This window comes from Fukomys damarensis, unplaced genomic scaffold (genome assembly GCF_012274545.1).
Source record: "Fukomys damarensis isolate Sample0158 unplaced genomic scaffold, DMR_v1.0_HiC HiC_scaffold_7, whole genome shotgun sequence".
In the NCBI taxonomy this organism is placed as follows: domain Eukaryota; kingdom Metazoa; phylum Chordata; class Mammalia; order Rodentia; family Bathyergidae; genus Fukomys; species Fukomys damarensis.
Genome location: NW_022900919.1, coordinates 27000070 through 27025710, shown reverse-complemented (window position 1 = coordinate 27025710; position 25641 = coordinate 27000070). Strand labels below are relative to the sequence as shown.

The window sequence follows — 25641 nt, the reverse complement described above, 5'->3', positions numbered from 1 at the left end:
TTTTTTTTTTTTTTTTTTTTTTTTTGATGTTTTGATTTTTCTTTTTTTTTCTTTTTATTGAGGTTATTGGTACAATCTAGGTATACAATACAGTTACATTCATCATTGTGATTCTGTACCTTTACATAATAGGTATTGATACTCATAAACCTGGGTCCTTTGCACAAGGCGCTCTACTTCTGAGCTACACCCCACCCCTGCAGGCAAGAGCTCTGCTGTTTCACACCAACCCCAGGCTTTCTGTTCGCTCCTCCTCTCCTCCCTGGACTCACAGATTCTGTGTTCTCTCCTGTCTTAGTGTTACTGCTTCCCTTCCCCGGATAAACTCTTCATGGTTAGATTTTTGTTTATCTTGGTGGAAGTTGTCAAAGGGTAACCTGTATATATTTTTTTCCCTTCAGTGTCTGCCTGTAGGAATTTAAATCATAAACCTGAAAAGAAAAGGAATGCTGATTCACAAAGTTACCCTTAGGAACTTTGCCTGATGGGTCCTTACCTGTGTCTTTCATTTGGGGTCATGGCTAATGTTACCACATTGGAAAAGTACTAAAACAACACATCTTAGTGTACATTTTTAGGAACCAATTAAAATACGAAAGATTGCTCAACCTAAGAAGGTTTACGTCAAGTTAGAAGAAATAGTGCCTTCAAAGTGTTCTTAAAAACCCAAGGAAAAGGAACACTTTCAATCTTTTGAAATAAAATAGTATCTTTTGCTGGGTGAGGTGGCACACACCTGTAATCGCAGTGCTTAGGAGGCTGAGTCAAGAGGATCTCCATGAGTTCAAGGCCAGTCTGGGCTACATAGTTCAAGGACAGCCTGAACCACATAGTAAGACCTTGTCTCCAAATAAGTAGGTAGGTAGATAACAGATAGATGGATAGATAGGATCTTTTTCTCTTTGGTGGAGATTTCCAAACTTACCTTTAGATGTTCCTTTTCTGTCTCCTACTTGTTTGTACTAGATTGAGAATATTATTTACTTTGTTGGATATATGGTTCTAGGAGCAAGGGGATTGTTTTCCCACTGGCTTAGAAATCTTTATTCCTTTTCAGAGTATCAACATGAAAAATTGACTTTTTAAACAATTTTTTTAAGGAACAATGCATATATTAGATTGCACATATTGGGCAGCTAAATGGATCTGTCTTCCAGAATATTTTATTAAATCTCTTGCTGTTCTCCTGCAGGAGTGATGATCCTGCAGTGCTAGCTGGGATTGTCTCTTCTCTAAGAGCTTGGCTGTCTCCCTTTTCTTTTTCAGGTTTGCTTTTTGCATGACACTCAGAGTTCTCTCAGGCCTTCTCTAGACTTGAGCTCTGTTGCAGTTCCAGTGCTGCTCTTCTGTGGTGCTGGCTGTGGCCTGGCCTGCATCTGTGCCTTCTTTAGGGTGACACACACACATGCGCGCACGCGCGCTCCCTTCCCTCCACAGCACTGCAGGGTAGTTTTTTTGAAACACATCTTGATCACTTTTACCTCCTTACTGGTGATGCAGCTTCACTTATGCTAGATCCTCTTCCTGCATGCTTCTACTGGTACACTTTGCTATGTAGTCCAGCCCTTTCAAAGCCTCAAGCATTTAAAGCATCTGATGTAACAAGTAAGGTGTGTCTTGTGCATCCAGAATACTGATAGCTATACAGTGTATCTGCCTGGGAGAATTGAGAATGTAGTCGAATCACTTTTGTGTAGGGCTTCACTTAGATCAACCCCCATGGAGAAGGGCTGGCCTTCCTTAGTCTGAGAAAGGTATCTTTGTTTCTTTTGTTTTTTTCTTCCATTGCTGGAATAAAACTAAGGTGTCTTGCTCACACTAGTCCCTTGCTGATACTGAGCTATATCCCTGGCCCCCAGTTTAATTTTAAGAATGTAGGTGCTCTTATTTAGGTTACAGTGTTGTAATTTAGTAAATTTATGCAATGTGTGGCAGTCAAATCAGAGTAATTAGCATTTCTGTCTCCTATATTATTATTTCTATGTGTTTGGAATATTCATACTCTTTGTTATTTTGAATGTCTAACGGTTGAAGACTAGATACCAAACTGTGCTATATGACATTAGAATTGTCCCCATCTAATTATTTTTGATAACCTATATCATGTACATCCCAGTATTCCACTTCTCTCCTTTCCTAACTTCTAGTGACCTCTGTTTTAATTCTCTGTTAGCCACTTTGTTTGCTTTCACAAGTGAATAAGAACATGTGGTATTTGTCTTTCTGTTTTTCTTGGTTACTTTCTTAATGCTAGAACAAAATATTTGACACCCACAAGTTAAAGGAGGAAAGGTTTATTTTGGCTGATAGTTTTTAGAATTTCAGTCCATAGTTGGCTATCTGCAAGGCGGGGCAGCATAACCGAAGAGAAGCACATCATGGCATGGCAGGCAAGAAGCAGCTAGACTTCTTTCTTTCCCTTTTTATTTCACTCAGGCCGTAAGCCTATTAGTTGGTGTCACCCACACCCTGGGTAGTTCTTCCCTCTTCAGTAAATCCATGGTCCACACCTAGAACTTTACCATATCGCATATCCATGATCTAAGTCATCTCCTCAAAGCCCCACCTATGAGTGCATGAGGCTTTGAGGGAGCATATAAATTCAAGCGATAGCACTGTGCCTTACTTACTGTACCTAACATAATTTTACTTAACATTTTCATCCACATTGCTACAGATGATAGGATTTCAGCCTTTCTTTAGGCCGAATGACCCTTCCATTATGTATATATGACACATCTTTTAATCCACTTGACATCTTGGCTCTTATTAATAGCTACAATAAACATGGACATACAGGTGTCTTTGTTATAGTGATGTTATTTCCTTTGGATGCATGTCTCAAAATAGAGTTTGGAATGTAGCTAGGTAGTAGAGCACTTGCCTAGCTGATAAGATCCCCAGCACTACAAAGTGGATATATACCCAGGAGTGAGATTTTTGGATCATATGGTAATTCTGTTTTTCGTTTTCTGAGGAACCTCCATACTATTTTCCATATTAGCTGTTTAGTTTACATTATAACCAATAGTGTATAGGAGTGCCCTTTCTCTCCATCCTTTCCAACATTACTTAATTTCTGTCTTTTTTTTTTTTGTTGTTAATAGCCATTCTAATTGGCTCATTGTGGTTTTCATTTGCATTTTCCTAATTTAGTACTGGTAAGCCTTTTTTTCCATATATTTGTTAGCCATTTATATATCAAGAACTGTCTATTCAGATCATTTGCCCTTTTTATTTTGTTTTTTTGGGTTTTGTTTTTTGCGGGGGTTTTTTTAAGACAGGGTCTCACTATGTAGTTGAGACTGCCCTGGAACTCAGTAGGTAGCCAAGGCTGGTCTCAAACTCACAGTGATCCTCCTGCCTCAGCCTCCTGGGTGTTGTGATTACAGGCGTGCACCACCATGCCTGGCCTTTTTTGTTTGTTTGTTTTGGTTTTGTTTTGTTTTTTGATTTTTGGTTTTTTTCATTTGCCCTCTTTAAATGAGATTATTTAGGGGTTTTTGCTGTTACTTGAATTCTTATGTCTTCTAGATATTAACCCTTTGATCAAAAGTTTGCAGAAAATTTTCTTCCATTCTGTAGGTTGTCTTTTGACTTTGTCCTTTCCTTTGCTGTGCAGAAACTTCTTAGTTTGACATAATCTGTTTATCTAGTTTTACTTTGGTCATCTACATTTGGAGTCTTATCAGAAAAAAAAATTTTTTTTTTGCCCATCTCAGTGTCTTAAAAAGTTTTTTCTGTTTCATAGTTTTTGGTCTTATGTTTAGGTCTTTGATCCATTGACCCAGCTCTTTGGTCCTTGATCCTACATCCAGCCTTTTTTTTTTTTCTTTATTTTGGGGGAGGGGTGGAGTGGTATATAGTGAGAGGTAGGGATGTGGTTTGATTTTTGTACATATGTGCATCCAGTTTTGTTAGCACTGTTCGTTGAAGGGGCTATCATTTTCCCCATGTATGTTCTTGGCTCCTTTGTGAAAAATCACTTGGCTGTAACACATGGATAAATTTTTGGATTTTATTCTGTTCTGTTTGTCTCTGTATCTTATTTTTTATGCCAGTGTCATGCTCTTTTGATGCTGTGTTTTGAGGTCAGTTACTATGATGCCTCCAACTCTGTTTTTGTTCCAGATTGCTTTTGGCTATTCTAGGTCCTTCATGGTTCCATATTAATTTTGTAATTGCTTTTCCTAATTCTGTGAGAAATGCTGTGGTGGATTGATTAATGGTCAACTTGTAATATCCAGCTGAACTCAATCAGCATGGTCTGGGCATGGAGGCTCCACCTGAAGATTGTTTAAAAAAATAGCCATAAAAAGAGAACTGTTGATTTTCTAGGAGAAGCTTGCTGTGAATGGTTTTCCTGGTGCAAACTAGGCTGTTCTCATCAGAGGAGAATTTTGGGTCTTCGCTGTCACTGGAGATGGTTTCTCTTTCCATCAGGGAAGCTCTGATCTTTACCAGGAGCATCTCTTCCTGGCTCCAGTGTGGATCCCTCAGCTGGGTGACGCAAATCCACCATCTCACTAGCGTACATTTTCTGGCTCCCACCACTGGCCTTTGGGCCTTCCAGGTGCAGATCCTCAGTATGGACAAGCATGAGACATTGCCATGGGCTCTAGGCCACTAGGTGGACTCAAGGAGGGCATTGCCTTGGACTCTAGGCCCTCAGCTGAATCCTTCGGGCTTCTACTATGCAGTTAATCTCTTGCATTCCTTTGCATTTGACTCTTTGGGTAATTATCATAAAACAGTCTTAGAAATTATGTATTCTGTATTTAATGTATTCCCTTGCAGAATCCTTCCTGACTACAACAAATGCCATTAATATTTTATTGGGGATTGCATTGGATCTGTAGAATGCTTTGGTTAGCATGGACATTTTAAGAATATTGATCTTTTAAATCTGTGAGCGTAGGATGTCTTTCTATTTTCTGTGCCCTCAATGAGTTCTTTCATGAATGTTTTTCTTTGTGGATGTTTTTCACTTCTTTGTTTAAGTTTACTTCTAGGTGTTTTGTTGTTTAAAAACAATGGACATTGTGAATGGGATTGCTCTGTGTGTGTAAAATGCTAATTTTTTGGTGTATAGATTTTATATTCTACAACTTTACTAAATTTGTTCATCATCCCCAGTGGATTTTTGGTGGAGCTTTTAAGTTTTCTGTGTATAACATCATCAAGCAAAGACAATTGCTTTTCTGGTTTGGGTGCCTTTCACTTTTTTTGTCTTGCCTAATTGCTTTGGCTAAGTTTTTCAGTACTCTGTTGAATAGGAGAGGTAAAACTGGACATCTTTTTCTTATTGTAAATCTTAGAGGTTCTGTTAGCATGACATTGGTGGTGGGTTTTTTCCATATAGAGCCTTTATTATTTTGAGATAATACTCATTTTATTTCTAATTCATCTGCATCTATTGAGATGATCATATGGGTTTTAGCTTTCAGTGTATTGATACATTATTGTATTTATTGACTTGTGAATGTTGACTCATACTCATATCCCTGTGATACGCTCCACTTAATCATGGTTTATGATCTTTTTAATGTGCTGTTAGATTTGGTTGAGAAATTTTTCTTATGTTTTTTTCAAAAATGTCTTTGATTTTCATGTTAGGGTTATGAAGGCCTCATAGAATGCATTTGATAGAATTCCCTCCTTTTCACTGTTTTTGAAATAGTTTGAGAATTGGTGTTCTTTAAATATTGTGTGGAATTCAACAGTCTTTGTTTCATTTGTTTTTTCTGCCATCCTGTGAAAATCCTGTCTTGCCTTAAACCATAACCTCTTGGATGGTGTTTTCCTTGGGCTCTAGGTGAATGAATTTCCTTCTCCTTCCCAAATTACCATATCTTTAACACACACTAATAAAAACCATACATGTAGAAAATGCATCCACTCATGCTTTAACTCAGCATCTGTTGTGTTCATGTTGCTGCATTTTCTACATTCTTCCTTATAAGACTTAACCAAACATTTTTTATTTCCCTTACCTAGAAGGGATTGTACCACCATGATACTGAGTGTGCAGTAAGCACCCAGCAGCTCGGTAAACTACTGAAAAGCCCTGCTGAAACAAAGTTTACATGGTTTGAGATGCTTTAGTTGCAAATCTTGCCAGTTTCCTCTCTTTATTTTGTATCCACAAAGCCCAAAAGAGACCAAATGCTTGTTTTCTCTGTCGTGCTCTGAAACCTTGATTGATGCCTGTCCTGTTTTGTCCTTGCTGTGCCACCCTGATGGTAGGGAGCTTTTGAGGCAATGGCAGTTGCCAGTGAAGGGTGAGTTGTGCGAGGAACTAATTGAGTAAACAAATTGTTCACCTGTTCTTGAGCTCATGGTATTTTTATTGTAAATACAAAGCTAATGTTGTGTACTTAAATATACAGTTAAATCTGACTGCAATGACTTTTTTTTATAACAGATGGATCTTAGTTATTAAAGTGGCAATATTCAAAAAGGAAAAAAAGCTATCTAAGAATGTCAACCAGTTCAGTAAAATGTTTTTTAGTAAATTCTTTTCAACTGACTATACCTGTAGTTGGAGGAATTTTGGGAAATATTAAAATTACAAAGAACAAAAGGAAATGAGTGTATAGAGATGATCACTGATAACCTTTTGATGAGTATATATTTAGTCTGTTGTATATATATTTTTCCCATATAGTTAAGTATTCTGTCACTGAATTTTTTTAAAACTATCATCTGAGGATTCCATTTTTAGGAACAAGCTTGGTTTCTTTAACCAGTCCACTTACCATTCGTTCATTCTTTTAGGTTTATTGTCTTTTGACATTATGAGTAAGGGTGCTATGAGCATTTTTAAATATAAATCTGATAACTAAACTGCTAGGAGAAGCATTGCTGAGTCAGAATGCACATGCATATCAACCTTTGCCATAGATACATGCCACTCCCACCCCCACCCCCACAAAGGAAATTTGGCCCAGCTTATACTCAAAGTCTGAGTGTATAGCTTTTAATAATAAGCATTTGTGTAGTTTTCAAACTGAGTATTTTATTATTTTTAAAGCACATCAACAAAGCAGGGTATAGGAGTCCAACTGGGAAATTTTGTAAGATCTTTTTTTTTTCCCCCCACTTAAACTTTTTAGCTGGTGCACTTTTTTTTTTTGGTACTGCGGATCGAACTTGGGTCTTGTGATTACTAGGCAGGCAGCAGAACCACTGAGCTAATCCCTGGCCCCTGGTATACTTATTTTTATTTTTTGTTGTATGTCTTTTACATCTGTCTCTAGTATTGGATTAAAATTGCTTAAGAGTTGAGGCAATGTCCATTATTTTCTGTGATCACCTATAGTTAGCTAGAAATGGCTCTTCCCACAGAGAAAGTTACTTGAGGCATACGTATTAGGAATCAGGCAGTTTGGTGTGGAAGGTTATTTAGCCATTGGCAATATGATTGGTTAAAATAATTCTTACAGGATGTTAAATTGTAGCTAGTCAGTTTAAATTAAAAAATACCTGTTTGCACAATAAAGCTGGTATAATCAGATCATTAAATTCTCTATTATTCTCTTTCAGTATTAATTTTAAAGACCCACAGTTTGCTGAAGATTACATTTTTAAAGCTATAATGCTTCCAGGAGCAAGGTAACAGCAGAAGCCTGTCTAGATTGATTTTTATATGGCTAGTATTCAACCCTATAACTAAATATTGCATTTTCAAATGGCCAGAAAGCCAGCAGCAGTACTGAAGCCCAGTGACTGGGAAAAATCCAGTAATGGCCGTCAGTGGAAGCCACAGCTGGGCTTTAATCGGGACCGGAGGCCAGTCCACTTGGACCAGGCAGCCTTCAGGACTTTGGGGTAAGTTGTGGGTTTCTGTCTTTGGTATGTTTTGCTTCTTCTGAATCATTTGACAAAACAAGTCCGTATTTATTACTCAGGTATTTAAGATATCATGAAATACAATTCTTACCAATATTTAATTTCTTTGATACTTTCCTTTTTTTCATTTTTAGGAATTAATTTCTTCTTGGGTTTATGTATAACTTTATATGTTGCATGGTAATTCTGTTATTTTTAAGAGGTTTTACTATCCTTACAGTTATTTCAAAGGAATGAAACATGTTCTTTACCCTCTAGAAAGTTTTAGCTAAGTTAATGTGCAGATGTCTTCAGATCTTATTTATCCAACACTTGAACAATGATATCTTTGCTGCTTGGACTGCTTTTCCTGTCTACTGAGATTATCCTTTACAGTATTTATTGTCATTTATATTTCTTTTTTTTGTAAATTTCTGATTTTTAGCTTTTGCTCTATTAGCTATGTAATTGTTTTTTCCTTGCTATTGAAGAGACTAAGGGAAGAAGGGAGGACTTTATAACAATAGCAGGTAAATTGATAAAAAGAGCAACAGGCTGATGATTACTCATGATAACTCATAAACAGATATTGCTAGTTAATAGAAATTATTGAAAAAGTGATCTAGCCGGGCATGGTGGCGCATGCCTTTAATCCCAGCACTTGGGAGGCTGAGACAGGAGGATTACTGTGAGTTCGAGAGCAGCCTGCACTACATAGTGAGTTCCAGGTCTGTCTCAATTACATAGTGAGACCCTGTCTCAAAAAAAACAAACAAAAAAAGGGATCTAGATAGAAAACATCACTATGTGATTTATATGAACAGTAAAAGGGATAATGTGGCATAATGTGTTAAGAGCATGGGCCTTGGATCCTAAATGTCTGGATGCAGTCCCCCTTTTAACGACTTAATTATAAGTTACTTGACCACTTTATGCCTCAGTTTCCTTATGTGTAAAATGGGGACAATAATATCTACCTCATGAAGTCATAAAACTTAAGTAAGCTTATGTCTTTCTATTACATAGGTTAGCTCCTCAACACTGTAAATGTATGTTTTTGCTGTTAGCATTTTGGGAAGTCTTAATTCTTAAAAAAGAAACAGATTTTAGAATAATCTTTAAATATCTTTTTGTATTATTCTAACTACTTTAAAAAGCCACATAGAAGTACCCTAACTAGAATCTTGAGTTCTGGAGATCTTTAATCTTTGATCTAGATTCTTCTTACTTAGATTTTGTCCTGAGTAAATTTACAGTAGTTACATACCTAAATATTTCTAGTGTGTTACAATCTAAAGTACTGGCAATGAATGATAAAGATTTAGTAAAAAAGAAAAAAAAGGATTTAGTAAAAAAGGAAATCAATGAAGTCTCTCTCTATATATATACACATATATGTATACATGTGTGTGTGTATGTGTGTATGTATAATTATGAAGAGTAAAAAAAGATACAGGAAGTGCCTTCTGTACTAAATTAAAAATAGTAAATTATGGATTAGTGTTGTGTAAAGTGATAACAGCATGGATGCTTGAGGAAAAAACTAAGATAGGCCTGAAAAGGAAAGGCTCATTCTTTACCTAATATAACTGGGTATTCCAGTGGCTAGCAGTAGTGTTGCTGTGACCCATGAGTATTTGCCATTACCGTTACTACTGTGCATGGTTTTGAACTTCATTTGTAAGCTGTTTTTTTATTTTTTATCTAAACAGATCTAGTAGTAGAGAGGTGGCTAGTGTTTGTTAGTGTCTGTTCCATGTGATGATATACCTCTGTATATTTTTCTTTTCTTATGTGGGGGCCCTTTTGCAGCCATGTTATGCCAAGAGGCTCAGGGACTGGAGTTTACAGCAACGCTGCGCCACCCCCTGCGACTTACCAGGGAAATTTATACAGGCCGCTGTTAAGAGGGCAAGCCCAGATCCCCAAACTGATGTCCAGTAAGTTACTACTAAATTAGTTATTTTACATTCTAAATTAAGTATCAACCCTAAATTAAGTTTCCAAAGCTTTATTGCTAAAAAGATTTATCAGCAGTTATCACTGAGTTGTAAGAGTTTTTAATGCAAAATCTTTTATATATTTTTATCTTTATTGTATATAGTTAATTGAATGAGATGAACTGGACTTTTTTATCTTCACTTATAAACCTATTTCTGAATTAACATGTGGGATTTATTGTATTTTTTTCTATTAATACAAATATCTGGACAGTTAAACCAGGTGCATTAGATATGAAATTGCCACCACTTTGATATTTGAAAGACAAAAGTGACCATTTCTTAATATAAATTTTTTATCTCAGCGCAGTACCTAAGATAGAGCCAGGAATTGCTTTAGGTGGAAATATCTTTAATCTTGTGGTTCTTTTGTGACCTTGGCCTTTCTTTAACCCCTCATAATTTGTCTTGTGGATAGTGCAGACATGTTAACCACAAAAATAATTAACATGGTGTTCTGATTGCAGTGGTAAAGGGAGAAAATAGTTCAATATTAGACTTCATAGATTTTGCATTAATTTTAATTTTATTTCCATTTAATGTTATTTTCAAGCTCCCAGGCTGTGCCAATTTATTACAAAGGTATAAATCATGTGCCAAGTTCCTCAAACCACTGTCTTCATGGAACCCTTCCTGTTTATCTGTTTGTTGCCTGACCATGACAGGGACAGCGTGGGGAGAAGGAATGGTGTGGCAAGATGCTGATATGTTAAGTCTTAGGGTCATATCCTTTCAAATTGTTTTCTGAATATTTAAAATATTTTGTAAAAATTTAATTTCAAAAAAAATGTGCTACTGTAGTGCAGAGAATCGTCAGAAATCTTTTTAAACCAAATTTATTAATTAATAAAAGAAAATGCCAGGTTAAACTAGATGATTGTTAGGAAGTATTTATGTTCTGGGCCCACCGCTGTTGAATGCTGATAAGTCACAAACCATTTTTTACCATAAAGCTCAGATTTTCTGTATAATACCCAAGAAGAAATAAGTTTTGCAGATCTAATGTCCTCAGGGCCCTCTGTTCTCAGTGTGTACCTCTCTGGTGTTTGCATTTCTGTATTGTATGGGTTAGTGACCTTGCCTGGAGCAGTGTGAGACTATCATAGATGCAGTTAATGATCTGCCTGGTGCAGTGGTTAAGGAGCTGCTTTTCTCCTAAGATTTAGCAGTTAATATTCCTGAGTATTTGAGCATATTCAATATGGAATCATACCACATACAAAAGGATCTAATCATCACTGAAAATCTTGTCTTTTACAGTGAGTGGAGAAAGCATAGCCAGCTTAGTTTTAAAGCCAGCAGTTCATTGATACCTTTCTTTTCCATTCCCTTTTTCTATGGCTCTTTGGCATTTACTTCCATCCACAATGGTACCACAGCCTCCAAACAGGAAAAAGACTTGAGATATAAGAATGCTATGCTGGTAATCTGGGTTAATTTAGCTAATATTTCTCAAAATAATAATTACAAGGAATTTCTCAAGTTATCACATTTAGTAAACTTTAGAGATCTGAAAAGGAAGTTGAGTAGCAGAAGTAAAAGCGTGCACTTCTGATTAAGCATCTTCTCTCGATCCCATAAGTATTTGTTCATTTTGCATTGCTACAATAAAATGCCTGAAACAGTCTAACTTACAAAGAAAAGAGATTTGACTTCTGGTTCTAGAGGTACAGAGTCCCAGGGCAGGGCAGGGCATTGCATCCTATCCCATCCCATGGCTGGAGATGGGGTGTAGGGGACACCTCTGATTTTGTCATTTTGTAAAACCACCAAAATTTAATCATGAGATTTACACCCAAATGACTTTATCCTAATCACCTCCCAACAGCCCCACCTTTGAACACCGTAGTTGGATTCAGTTTCTACCCTGTGAATACCTCACTGTGGGATTCACATGTTCACAGTGAGGCCATAACCCATATATCTTGCTGCCAGCAGCTCTGATTTGAACTGTCATCTGATGTTAAATAGTCAACAACTGGAGGTTCAAGCTTACCAATGGGACAGACCTGCATATATCACCGGTGGTTCAAACCAGTGGGGATGTGTGAAATTTCAATGCAGGAAGTTTTGAGGGCACTCAAGCCATATCTGAGCATAGTGCTATGTTCCCTAAGGTATCCCTTGTAAATGGATGTACCACTCTGTGGTCTGTATAGATGCTACCTAGTTAAATATTATCTGTCCTTTTTCATCTTTTAACTCAAATTGATTATTTTAAATTTATAAATTATATTGCTGCTGTGACATTACAGTTTTGACACATTTGACCCTACAACCCTCCATACATATCAAAGGAGGCTAGAAGTGTAGCTCAGTGGTAGAGTTCATGCATAGTAAGCACAAGGGCTTGAGTTCAATCTCCAGAACCCTTCTCCCTAAGAGGGGAAATGAGTCAAATACACATCGAAATAAATCTATGAAGACAAAGGCTTGTTCACAACTCCCCCAAACCATCCTTATATACCACTTTTTGGGAAATACTAGCCTAGGTCAGTGGTCCTTAACTTTCCAGGAATTACAGGTCCAATTCACAAACCCACTCCTCAGAAAGTCACTCTTTCTGTTTGAGGTTTACAGAAACCCAAGCATCCCATCCCATGGTCTTCCAATTCTAGCTTAAAAGATCCTCCCCTGACAGTAAGAGGAAAAAGAGGCCAAAAAGGTTGTGGCTCAGTGGTAGGACACTTGCCTTGTATACACAAGGTCCTGGGTTTGCACCCTGGTATTTTCCCCCACCCCCTGCCAAAAAAGAATCCAAAAATTTACAGTCTCACCACACATACAGAATCTTATGCCCCTAGGGGCCTGTAGTTCTATAGTTCTTGGTCAATCTTTTAGAAACTCAACTCTTGTTTGTCTGCACCTGTGCATTTTATTTCAGTGGATCCACTTTTATGACTTGGGATAAGTTGCTCGTTTGCCACTGTTACTAGATTTAATTTGTACTTGAGAAAATGTTGACTAAGCATGTAGTTGCTTTTCCCTCTAGTTTGTTTTTTGAATTTTTTTGTGTGTGTGTGATTTTTTTGTGGGGGGTCATCGTCTTCTCCTCCTCTTGCCCCTTCCCCCATTTGGGAGATGGAACTTGAGGCCTTGCCCATGCCGGTGCTCTACCAGTGAACTACACTCCAGCCCTTTCCTTCTTGTCTTCATTAAATGTGAATAATGTCAATTTTGAATTTTCAAAATATGAAAAATAGTTTTAAAATCCCTAACCCTTTCTTCTTGAAACCCACTTTCTGAGCCTCCTGATTGAGAAGCCCAGAACTCCAGGGTGGTCCTGCTCTGATCCTTCTGAAATAAATAACACGAAGCAGCAGCTTGGCTCACAGCATAAGTGCTTGTGGGGTAAGAGAAGGTGGTGGCCCTGGCTTTGCTCTGTCTCTTGATGGCCATATGACCCTTACAAGCTGTGGTGAGTACCAGTGTCCTGTCCTTGTAGTGCTACAGAGAGTAGGCGTTCCTAAGTCACAGATTACCCCAGCCTAATCCATCCACTTAGTAAGCAGTTCCAACTGTGCCAAGCACATACTGAGTACTATGAAAGTATTAAGTGATAATAGATCACCTTCCTTTTATAGAATTTTAAATTTTAATATTTGGTCAGAAATTATTTTAGTAAAATTGAATCAAAATCATTAAATCTTTTTAAATGTTTTTAGTCTCAAAACTTTCCTTTGTGTAGCATAAAATTAACAAGGAAGGGCCATTTATTTGGTCAAACTGCTGACTGTCAGGTGTCTGCTGGAGGTGTGCCGTGTAGTCAGCCTCTGATTTGTCTTTCACATGTCAGTTTTTGGCTGATGAATAATAGTCTGGGAGCTGATAACCTGCTGGAGTCAAGTGCATCCCGAGTACTCTGTATGAATAAAGCATGTGGTTTCTGCCACCCAGAGGACATATGTGACTTCTTTTTGTCTCGGTTGGTAAACTTATCAGTCAGCTGTACTTGAAAAGTGATTTTTGATTAGTGCAATCAGTAAACATGGAAGCTTTTCTGTGATTGCTGAGCTGATTAGGTAAATTGTCACTTGAGAAGCTATTGGTGAAGCCTTGGTTTATGTAGCCTTAGAACTCTAGAAAAGGGATAAGTTTTTAAAGACCAAAGGAAAAAATTAACTGCCATTTTTCCCCATTTGCTTGTACCTTCTGAAGTGCAATTCACTATCTCAATTTTTTTCCTCCCTCTCAAATGGATCTTCTGTTAGACCCGTACAAATGAATGATAATAAGTTTGTTTTACCATCTACTTCATTATTTATCAGCCAGGAAATATTTCTGCTTTATGAATACTTAAGGGCTATATATTACTTAGTCACACAAGGAAATTTTTGTAAAGGTAATCCTGCATCAGGCATGGTAATGCGTATTTGTAATCCCAGATATCTTGGAGGCTGAAGCAGGAGGATCACAAGTTTGAGGGCAGCCTAGGCAACTTTATACATATCTCAGAAAGGTGTTAGTAAGTATAACTCAGTGATAGAGCACTTGCCTAGGGTGGATGTGCTGCAAGTCTCAATACTAGAAGACAAAACAGTCAAAAAACACCAAATATGCATACTTACACATGTATGCCCATCCACACATACCCACATACATGCATGTGCACATACAGACACACTCACATAAAGGTTGCCTTAAAGTTTTTTTTTTTTTTTTTTTTTTTCAGTTTTTGGGTTAAAAGAAGGCGAAGAATGTTTTAATAATTATATGGCAGTTTATTTTTAAAGTTTAGAAAATTTGCTCAGGTTTTAACAAAACTATTTTTGCACTTGCTGAGTTTATGTGGAAAAAAATTATTCTGTAGGTAAGAAATAACCAGGGTAAAATAGAGGGGAAGCCGCTGGCTACTAAAAATAGCTGGACAGATTAGTATCTCATAGGGGTGGGACAGGTAGTCACTGACAAGCTCTCACTCCCCAGAGCATTTGTGTTGAGTGAGCTTTGCTTTCTGCTTAGAAATCCCGCTCTGCTCTCACATGCAGTGTGTGTGAATCCAGTGTATGTGTGTTACTGGTGGTGGTGGCTTTCCCACTATAGTCTTTCTATGAAAAGATGTGCAAGTTTTTTGATACAATACTAGGATTACTTTTGGAGATTTCTCTTATATAGATGTGTTTACTGTCCTTGTTTCAAAGTTATTGGGGATCCAGTGTGAAAGCATGTGTAAATAAATACCACAGTGTATATCCTATAATTATGTCATTTATAAAACCAAGTCTTCATGGTAAAAAGGCATGTTTCCAGGAGGCCATAGCAGTTCTGGTACACAGGAAGTATAGGGCTGGACAGGAACCCAAAATTAGCGAATTTGGTCTATGTAAAAAATAAAATACTTGCTGGAACATTTGAACTGATTCTCACTAAACTAATTTTTGTACACCATCTTGAGTAGATCAGTGAACTTGAAGGTTAAGAAAGCAGTACTCAGAAAAATGAACACAAGTGATGATTTTGAGTAGGTTGCTTTCTCATAAATAGTAACTCATTGAAAGCTATATAATATGTTGAGTAAATGTATCTTCAGTTTTTCTGTAGAAGGAAACCACAGAAATGATATTATTCTGTTCTTGTAAGAATTTCAAGGTTTTGCTTCTTCTAACTGATTTTCTCTTAGTTTGTACCTGTAGTCACTCACTCTGGGTATAGACTGGGAGCTGTCCTCTCCCATTTCTGTGGCTGTGTAGTGAGCCACTTCCTGAGTTCCCATCCGGGGTTTGACTGTGACTATACTCTGGTGGCCCAGGACTCCTCCATGTTACTTGATTTGCCTACTAGTAGTTGGATTTATTTAAGAGATTGAAGAAGGACTTCATTCAGACTGACTAGAGACACCACTGTTTAGGTTCAGAGGTGCCAGTAGCTACAGGGCTTCCTGCCTCTGCTGCTAGATAGCTGAGTGGGGTTCATTGTCTTCCAGCCCCCTCATGTCCTGTGGCATTATTATGCCCATAGGAAAGGACACTGCTCTTGGCCTTTCCACTGCCTGTCCTCCAGTTGTTGCAATGCAAAGGAAACAGACAGAGGTAACTGCATGGGTCCACCACAACCATTATAGCAACCAGAAACTTTTCTGTGCTCTGTTCTCTTTTGTGAGCTTTAAACACACATAATTCTACTTTTCTTTCCTTTTTCTTTCTTTTTTTTTTTTTCTTAAGTGAAAACCAGATTGCGTGGGGGTGGGTTCCTAAATCAAAGATAAGCTTTCATTTCTTCTTTAAGGAAGTAATTTTGAAAAGCATGCTTCTAGTTTGTGTTTCCATTAAAATGTGAGCCTGAATACATTATAGTAAGCCTTGTTGTCCTTGGTCTCTGGAGTCTGGAGGAGGTGACTGTCCCCGCACAGCAAACTCATTAGACAACTTCTGGAGCCAGCTGTTTTAATTAGGTCACAGTAGACCCTGCTGGAGGTGGCTGTAGCCAGAGTTGCTAAGTGCTCTGCTAGGGGGCTCGGGACCCCTCCCATAGGTCCCTGGGCAGCGAGTGGATCTGTGTTCAGGGGCCGAAGCCACAGAGGGGTGCCATCTAGTCATACAACAACTCAGGTGTTGGTGAGATATTTGTGAGCACAATGTGGAAAAGCAGGTGGGCCCTTCATGACCGTATCGTCCTGGTTTTTGTCAGAGAGGTTGTGCATACTCAGTGTTACAGCAGTTTACGCATTGGAACAAGGACGGACTTTCAGGATTTCTATTAAATTTACTCGGTTCAGTCTGTATGTATGGATAAGACATAAATCCTGTCCACAGCATTTCAAATAGTAATGTAAAATATATGTTTTCACATATAGCAAGTGAGAAATGATCTGTTTAGTGGCCATGGTTACCAAAACTGTTTAATCAAGGGAAAAATGATTTAAAAATTTGTTGATCCTATTGCTTTCTTGTCTTTTTACATTTATGGTGTAATTAAATACTAGTTTACTTGGTGTACATTCTGTCTCAGATTATTTCAGGCACTCTTACTTATAAAGTATATGGGTGGCTGAGTGCTGATTACTTTTTAAAAATCTTTATTTAACTCATCCCTGTTTATTTTCCAGATATGAGGCCCCAGGATTCCTGGCGAGGTCCTCCTCCCCTTTTCCAGCAGCAGAGATTTGACAGGTAATATTAACGCCAACACGGTTTTTAAATATTTTCCCTGTCTGCATTTAGTGTTTGTTGGCTTTTTAGAAACTAGAACTTCCACGGTTGGAAAACACTTTTTACCACTAAAAAGTTTCTCTTGCACCTGTCCTTCGGAAATATAGAATTAAATATTTTATTTAAATATTTTAAATTAAAACCCATGTTTATATACTTCTCTACTTACCTTGATTTTTGGCCTTTATTTTATTGAAGCTTTTGAGATGCCCTGAAAAATGCAGCATAGAGAGCTTAAAACTATATTAGGTTTTGGTCAGGCTAAACAAATTTCTTTTTAGCAGGGTTGTGCAGCTTAATGAGGCATGACTAATGGTGTTCCACTTTTATCATTTCTGTGCCAGCAATGCAGCATTAGTACAGACCAACCATTGATTCTTGCTACAAACCTCTTGAAGTCCTAATCAGCTTCTTTGGTACAACTTTTTCAGGGCTGACAAGCCTATTGTAGGGTAGTGTCACTGTAGGTCAGTAGTTATTAGTTGCCACTGAAAACAGTTTCTTTAACTACTTAAGACTGAACTGAATTAAATGCAGAAGGGACTCAGAAGAGGATTATGGGATCTGCAGCCTAATAAGTGCCAGGGACTAGGAAGAATGTGACATGGTTTAATAACAAGGGATGTTTGACATGTGTTCCTTCATTGATAAGTTGTGTGCTCCTAAGTCAGATGGACTCTAGACAACAAGACAGCTAGGCATGTTATGAATAGTATATTAACATCTGTAGCATAATTTGTAAAGGGCAGATTTAAAATATTATCATTTTGTTCTGATTTTGCCAGCATCTTTAAATACAAAAACAAATGAAGCCCCACCATAGCAAAGCTTCCTTTTTTGCCTTCGTAGTTGTAATCCATTTTACTCTCCTCTGTAGTTATTTCAGCATTCTCTCATCTGTTCATATTTTTTTGTTTGTTTGTTTTTTGTTTTTGTTTTTGTTTTTTTGGTATCAGGGATTGAATTTAGGACCTTGCCCTTGCAAGGCAGGTCCATTGAGCTAAATCTCTGGCCTTAATCTGTTCATATTTGAAATGAATAGTTTTTATAAATTAGGTTATAAGTCCCCTTTTAAGAAAAGTCAGTAATTATTTAGAAACTTTCAAAATTTCCATTAAAAGCTGTCTTTAAGAACATAGAAGAAATGTTGCTCAGTTGTTGCTAAGAGGTATTAGCTACTTAGTGTAAGTCACATTTTAAATTTAATGCGACTGACAGCATATGTGTTTGTGTTGTTTTCAGTATAAGCACTCAAAGCACACTTCATGTTCCATTTCATTATTGTGAAAGTAGCATCATTTTTAAACAAATGTACAGAGTAAATTTTTCTAAATTGATTTCCTCATTGTGTTGTTCAGTTCTTCCTCACTTTAATAATAATTGCTCATGTTTCTTCTCTGAAAGTGTCGGGGCTATATTAACACACTTTTGTCAATGTGACTTTAGATAATTCCCTCCCAGCAACCTTTTGAAGTAGATGTTGTTTTGGTTTTTTTTGTTTGTTGGTTGGTTGGTTCATATTGGGGATCGAACTCAGGACCTTGTGCTTACAAGGCAGGTGGTGGTACCACTGAGCTAAATCTCTGGCCCAGTGCCGTTGTTTTGATATGAAAAAACTGAAGCATATAGCTCAGTAGCTTAGCCAAAGTCACAGCTCCATACTGTTCATTACCAGGAAACTTCTCCAGAACAAAACTCATTGGAATCTTTACTATGAGCATAATGTAATAAGCCCCAGATTTAGAGGAAATGCAGACTCTGTGCACATCCAGGTGCCCATCTTCACCCCACAGCTTTCCTCCCTGAGTCTAGTGTAACTCTTAAGATCACTACCATTGTCCTTTTCCTTGTCCTGATGGTCATCTTTTTGTTGTTGTTGTTGTTCTTATTCTGCCCTCACCAGGTACCAGTATGATCCTGGCTTTGTAAACCCAACAGGTTTAGAAACAAGTTTTACAGGGTTTTGTTTTATGTTGTTGTTTTGTTTTCGTTTAAGTTAGAGACTTAAAAGGATGCTTAAAAGCAAGAGTTAAATGTGAGCATTACTAGAATTCTAATTTATAAAGCTTAAGTCATAATCATTTAAGAAATTTATCATTTTGTTCATAAGAAACTAGGTTTGGATTCTGCTTTCCTAAACTTCTCTTGACTGGTAAGCAGACCTATTGCATCATTCAATTCTATGGGACTATTTGGTCCAACAATGCAGACCTTGCAAGATAGAGGTGAAAAACTGTCTTGACTTTGCCAAGGTGGTACATTTCCACTCTAGTGTTTGGAGTATGTGATGAGAATCCTATTAGAATTTTCAGTATGTTTTTATACTATATTATCTTGAATTATTGCTTACTTTGAGATAGTGTTTATAGTCCATATTTTTATGTGATTTAAAAATATAACAGAAGGGCCAGGGATTTAGCTCAGTGGTTCCTTCGCCAGCCTTGCAAGCGCAAGGTCCCAAGTTCAAATCCCCAGTACCAAAAAATAAAAAATAAAAAATAAAAATAAAATAGGAATAACTTGGAGATGGTGGTGTACACCCTGGGAAACTGAGGTAGGAGGATTGCAAGCTTGAGCCCAGCCTGGGCCACTCAGTGACTTAACAAGACCCATTCCCTAAATGAGTGAATGAATGAATGCTAGGGATATAGCCTAGTGCAGAGGCCCTGGGTTCAATCTCAAGTACAAAACAGACAAAACAACAACAAAGACAGGAACATGCTTTCACCTGCTCCCCACTTGGAAACAACCTTGTGTTAGTAGTGTCCATCTTGGGCAGCAGTGTACAGCGTTTGAGTTCCCTTTGCTGCTTAGTACTGCAACCCTCCATGGGTTCTCCTTGCCAAGCAAGCTTCTTTTTTGGCTCTATTAAGGCAAACATTTTGTTTTTAGCATGTAAGTGTTGAACTTGATTAGTCATGGAAACATTTTAAAGACTCATTTTATTCTACCTATAAATTAGAACTTTCCAAATTGTTAGACTTCATATTGCCATTCACTTTGAAAACTTAAGAATATTGTTTCCACCATGATGCAATGCTCCAATTAAGTTACCTCAGTTTCTGACTAGAATGTGTCAGCTTCGATGCTTCCAGCTCAGATCTGAACACATTCTCCTAGGCAAATTTTAGTTTGTGTTTGTAAACTAATATAGAAATAGTAATTATTTTGTGAAAATAAAGGCCTTTCTGCTATTAAGCAGAAGAAGGTAATACACATCTCTGGTTTTCTGTTCTTTCTTAGTCTTAATGATTTTTATCATAAAGATTATTGTCAAAAATATTAGTAATTTCAAACAAGGAGAGCTGTGTATTTTTTTAAACTGCTTGTTTCTGTCTTATTTTTAGGACATAAAATATTTTAAAATTGCATTTAAAATATACATTTTTCATACCAGCAGGTTTTCCTGAAGCACAGTTGTGTGACTTTTACATTTATAAGAACAAAAGGAAAAACTGATCACAGTTAATACAGTGTATGTGAGTGGCATTACGGTTTTACACTCTTGGCCCAGCATTGATGGAAGCTCTTTGTCACAGTGTAGTCTTAACCCCTTCCCATATCCCACCATTCCATCTCTTCACACAGGGCTGTTCCTGCTAAAGTAGATGAGGCATTCTGGCTAATTGTACTAATAATAAGATTGAAAAGTAAGTTCTAAACATAATGCATTCCTTTCTGAGATATAGACTTGAATTTTATTTTTAGTTGTAGTAGCGCTCTAATTTTAGCCAAGTTCTTCAGAGAGCTGTTCTCTTTGAAATATCAAACAAAAGTAATGTTTTTGTTGTTGAGTTTTTGTTTTATTTTTTAATGCAAGCTCCAAGTCAAGGGAAAAAGAGTGGAGGCTAGAGAATATAAATTTGGGCTTGAAGGATAATGTGTTACCCCATGAGTCCAACATTAGGCTTTTTTTCCCTGAGAGTTTTCTCCTTCCTGAGAAATGAAATTCATATGCTGATACGGTAGCAGCTGATACCAGCTAGTCAGCACTTCAATAAATTTAAAATTTTACTTCATTCTTCCTAACATCCTCAGTGGCCTCAAAACTTTATGTTAAAATATACAAAGGATTTTGCTTATTTCTATTCTATGTATGAGGCCTATAAATCAGAAAGTGAGTAAAGTTATTCAAGGAGAATGTTATGCCTTAAATGGTGATTGCCATTAGAAGTTTCATCTTTGCTACATTGTTACAATTTGTAATTAAGTTATGATTTAATACCTTATACCTGTTGTTTTGTATCTGTAAAGTTAAAATAGGCACTTGAAGACAATTAAAACATTTCTTTTGACTAGTAATCTGGGACAGCAAAGTGGGTTATAATAGCTGTTGAATCTGTGTTCCCATGTAAACTGTACACCAAATGCCAGTCAGCCCATGCCAATTAGTGCTCATGTTGCTAGGTCACCATGGTCAATTGAAAGCTGCATCAATAGAACTTGAAAAGGTTTCCTCCCGATCAGACCTTCTGACATATTGAGTAGAATAATGGATGGGAAAAAGCAGCCAAGTCCCCTACCCTGGATTCAAAATACTCAGCAGTAAGAATTCATTTGCGACCTGCAATTAACTAGAAAGAATGGATTCCAAGAACAAGTCTGGACATTTTAAAAAATAAAGCCTCATTCTATTGTCCTGTACATGTATACTCTTTGGATAGCATCAGAAATATAGCCAACTTGGTGATCTTGGATCCAAATCTTCAAATGACTGAAAAGGCAATTTCTCAATTGAAAAAGAACAAACTGTTTTTTAAAAGTCAAACTGATTCAGTTGAGTTTGAACATCTTTTTTAATAAATACAGATACCTCATGAAATACATGTGATTACACCAGATATAAGAGACATGATAGTCTTCCCAAGACTGTGTATCCCATGTGGCAGGTTTAGGCATATCAGATTGCCTTGAAACTTGGAGATGATGGCTTCCACAACTAGGCTTTGTGCTATACAACAAGCTTGACTTTTAATACACACATGGTTCTTTTCCACAGAGGTGTTGGGGCTGAGCCTCTGCTGCCGTGGAACCGGATGCTCCAATCCCAAAATGCAGCTTTCCAGCCAAACCAGTACCAGATGCTAGCTGGGCCTGGTGGGTATCCGCCCCGACGAGATGATCGTGGAGGGAGACAGGTAATGAATGCATTGTGGGCTTTGGGCAAAAAGCATAGTGGTGACCTTGTATTTCAATGTGCCTTGCAGGACTCTGCATTTTTTTGCCAGTATTTCTGGAGAATATGTCAGTAGAGTAGTAGCTCAGCTGAACTTGTGTCTGTGATTAAACATATATAAGTACAGTACCTGCCTCCCCAGACTTAATCCCTGCAGGTACTAGAGAAATTCCAGTCCAGAAACCCTTTTAATCATAGTAGTCAATGATAATACAAAGAAAAGACAGTCATTAAACACATTGTTTTCCCTTTGAGGATACTGTGCTTTCCCAGAAGCTAGTTGTTTTATATAACACATGAGAATATTCTGGAAGCTGAAAGGAAGAGTCTTGTGGTTCAGCTCTTTTTTTTTTTTTTTTTGGTACCGGGGATTGAACTTGGGTCCTTGCGCTTGCAAGGCAAGCCACCGGAACTGCTGAGCTAAATCCCCGGCCCTCAGCTCTTAATTCATCCTGTAAGTCTCTGGTCTTGACTTATCAGTGATATCCCTCCACTTGGAAAGATTTTCCACATATTTTTCTACTAAAGGGAACTAGCTATGTCACTGAATGAGTATCACAGTTCATAGACAACTTGAGTAGATGAAAGCGTAGTTTTCTTCTCTTGACTGTATCCAATTTTAGCATAATTTAAGGCTGAGGTCAGTTTAACATAATTTCCCCAGGCAATTTGACACCATGGCCAATATTTACTTGCTCTTTGATCAAATCCTTGCTAGAAAACAGAATTGGAAAGCTGTGATTCAGAGTGTGTGCTCCCGCCAAGTGGCGGAGTGGTTTGTAAATTGCTTACCTGATGTTGCCCACAGGCCTTCTGCAATGCTTCTTCACATAATAATTGTCTACTCAGGTTCTTGCCATGTATTCCTTTTAATGTAAGACTTGTCTTCTGACAGCTAAGGAGAATCATTTTTTATGCTTTTTGATGTATTCTCACAAGTCTTGACCTTTCATTTAAAAAGTCACTTTAATTACAAATATTAATGCTTATTCAGAGTATTGTGTCATAAAATCAGTTCATAACATTTTACTTTGAATTCTTTCAACCAAGACCTCTAAAAGTTACATCAATAACTTGAGGCTGTCTGTGCTACTAGAGTCTAGATGGCACTAAACAATTTATATATGAGCATTTTTGAAATGCATACATAACTAGCAGAAACCTCGGAGATTATTAAGTCTGATAACCTCATTTTCTAAGTTAGGAACTAAGAGCCCAACAGTGTGGCAGCAGAGCTGAAGGGCTGGCTGCCTGGGCTGTTGGCCAGGTCCTCATCTTCCTTCCTTTGGTCAAGAAACTTCTCTTTCTGGAAACTGTGCTGGCCTGAGGGTTTAGCTCAGGACTAGAGTACTTGCTGAATTAAGGCCTTAAGACCCTGGGCTCCACCACAGTTCCATAAAGAAGGAACTCTTTTCTGTTAGGGTATTGTGGTACTGGATGTAGAACCTCTGTCCTTCTGTGCTAGTGAGCTATACCCCTACTCTAGTTGGGAGGTTACTATGGAAGGGCTGTCACATTTATGTTGTATTGTATAGAAATGTTAAAAGCATACTAGGATATGTTATACAAGTCACTGCTTATATAATAACCTTAATTTTATCACTAATGCTCTACTATTTATCAGTAAAGCGGAAAAAACTCTCAAATTAATTGCCTAATAGGCCTTAGTTGACTCAGCCCTAAAACAATAACTCCTACCCACCAAGTGACTTGAATTACTGTTTGAGATGTTGGGAAAATTGAGAACTACTATCTATACATGTTGTTTACATAAAGCATTTCTTTGTTCATTTGTGTGTGTTTTAGGGAATTTCTTTGATCTGAGGAAGGCTTGTTTGTTTAGTTTTCAGTGATAAACATTGAGCTACTATCCATCTCTGCAATAAGCTTATGTGAAAGCTCTGGATTCCAAAAACCTGCTTAAAGAGACCTCTCATGTACCTTAAGACACAGTTTCTTTATGATGTATTTTTCTACAAAGATGTAAAATTAATTTATTTGCAAGAGTTTTAATTCACAAAATAAATGCTTTGTATGTTTTATTTTCAGGGATATCCCAGAGAAGGAAGAAAATACCCTTTGCCACCACCCTCAGGAAGATACAGTTGGAATTAAGCTTTTGTAAAGCTTTCCCAAATCCTTCCATCATTCTACAGTTTTATGCTATTTGTGGAAAGGAGATTTTATTTCTCAAGTAGTAGTTTTTAATAAAACTACAGTACTTTGTGTATTTCTTTTAACTGTATATTTCTACTGATCTGATCTCACTGTTTTATGTTGCTTTCCAAAGACATGTGTTGTATAATACAGTGGATCTGAATTTATAATTGCTTGTAAAACATATTTGATAGAATTAGTACTGGTTTTTCATTATGGTTAAAAATCAAACCAGCTGTGGACTTCAAAACACAGTGTATTCTAGATCATCTAAGATCCATGCTGATTTTTAGTGCACAGGAATTAGGTATGAGCTCTTTGAGCTGGAACCTTCAGCAGACTAGAATATATATTGTTCTTTGGAAACAGTTCATTAATGTACTTGTCTTACAGAAATTTCTGGACTTTAATAAAAAAATAAGTTAAACTTTAAAAGTTCTGGTCTTGTGTTATTTTATAGTATTTCAGCTTTGAAATTTTTTGCTAAACATCTTAGCTTTTGCAGAAACAATTTTTGTCTGCATTTAGATATCACAAGCAAGTCAGTGAAGACATAAAGAAGATGCAGCCCCCTGCCCCCCATACTGGGGATTAAACCCAGAGCCTTCACACTAGGCTACATCCATTCTCAGTCTTATCTGTTTATCATCATCATCATCACCATCGTTTTGGATACAGGGTCTTGCTAAATTTTCCAGTCTGGGCTCAAACTTGCAGTCCTCCTGCCTTAGCCTCCCAGTATGCTGGGATTACAGGCATGTGCCACCATGCCACCTAAGTCAAGATTTCAAGAGGATACATTCAGCAAGACAGTACAACAAAAGATTTTATTTTATTAATATATTATTGTTATAAAGTCTTAGAATAAGTTATTTACATTTTTATAAATTTCACACAGATGTATTCCAGTTTTAAGGACTTATGCTAAAATATTTTTAAAAACTTAAATTCACAGCAAAATTTTCTATACTCCTTAGTATTTTAAAATGTTAATTCATAGATTTCTATTTGTTTTTCCTTGCTATGAAGCGCATTATATTCCTTAAGTGTGTGTTTTGAATTCACACACGGCACTTTTATGTGTATTTTCATTTTACCACCAAAACACTTAGACTCCACATATGAAGGACTTGCTTTGTCTCTATCTTTCCATACTGGCCTAAGATTGTAAGATACTTAGGTGACCTTCTGATTTAAGACATTTTTGCATTAATATTCATCTTAAGCACATTTGTTCATCTTTGTATATGTGGGAGCCTTTTATTGCTGAGACAGAGCATCGTTAAGGATTGCCGGACCAGAGATTTAGTTCAGTAGTTCTGCTGCCTGC

General features: G+C 37.2%; 1 protein-coding gene across 4 annotated transcripts in view; it reads left to right on the top strand.

Moving 5' to 3' along the window:
• The window catches only part of Xrn2 (5'-3' exoribonuclease 2), a 68390-nt gene extending 43858 nt beyond the window's left edge, over positions 1 to 24532 (top strand). For all 4 annotated transcript variants that reach the window (XM_033761153.1, XM_010634206.3, XM_010634207.3 and 1 more), the window contains 6 exons: positions 7546 to 7614; positions 7699 to 7830; positions 9643 to 9770; positions 16876 to 16939; positions 21978 to 22116; positions 24204 to 24532. In XM_033761153.1, the coding sequence (XP_033617044.1) occupies positions 7546 to 7614; positions 7699 to 7830; positions 9643 to 9770; positions 16876 to 16939; positions 21978 to 22116; positions 24204 to 24269 (598 nt within the window). In that variant the 3' untranslated portion in view covers positions 24270 to 24532. The remainder of the gene's footprint in view (positions 1 to 7545; positions 7615 to 7698; positions 7831 to 9642; positions 9771 to 16875; positions 16940 to 21977; positions 22117 to 24203) is intronic.
• Positions 24533 to 25641: the final 1109 nt, after the last annotated feature.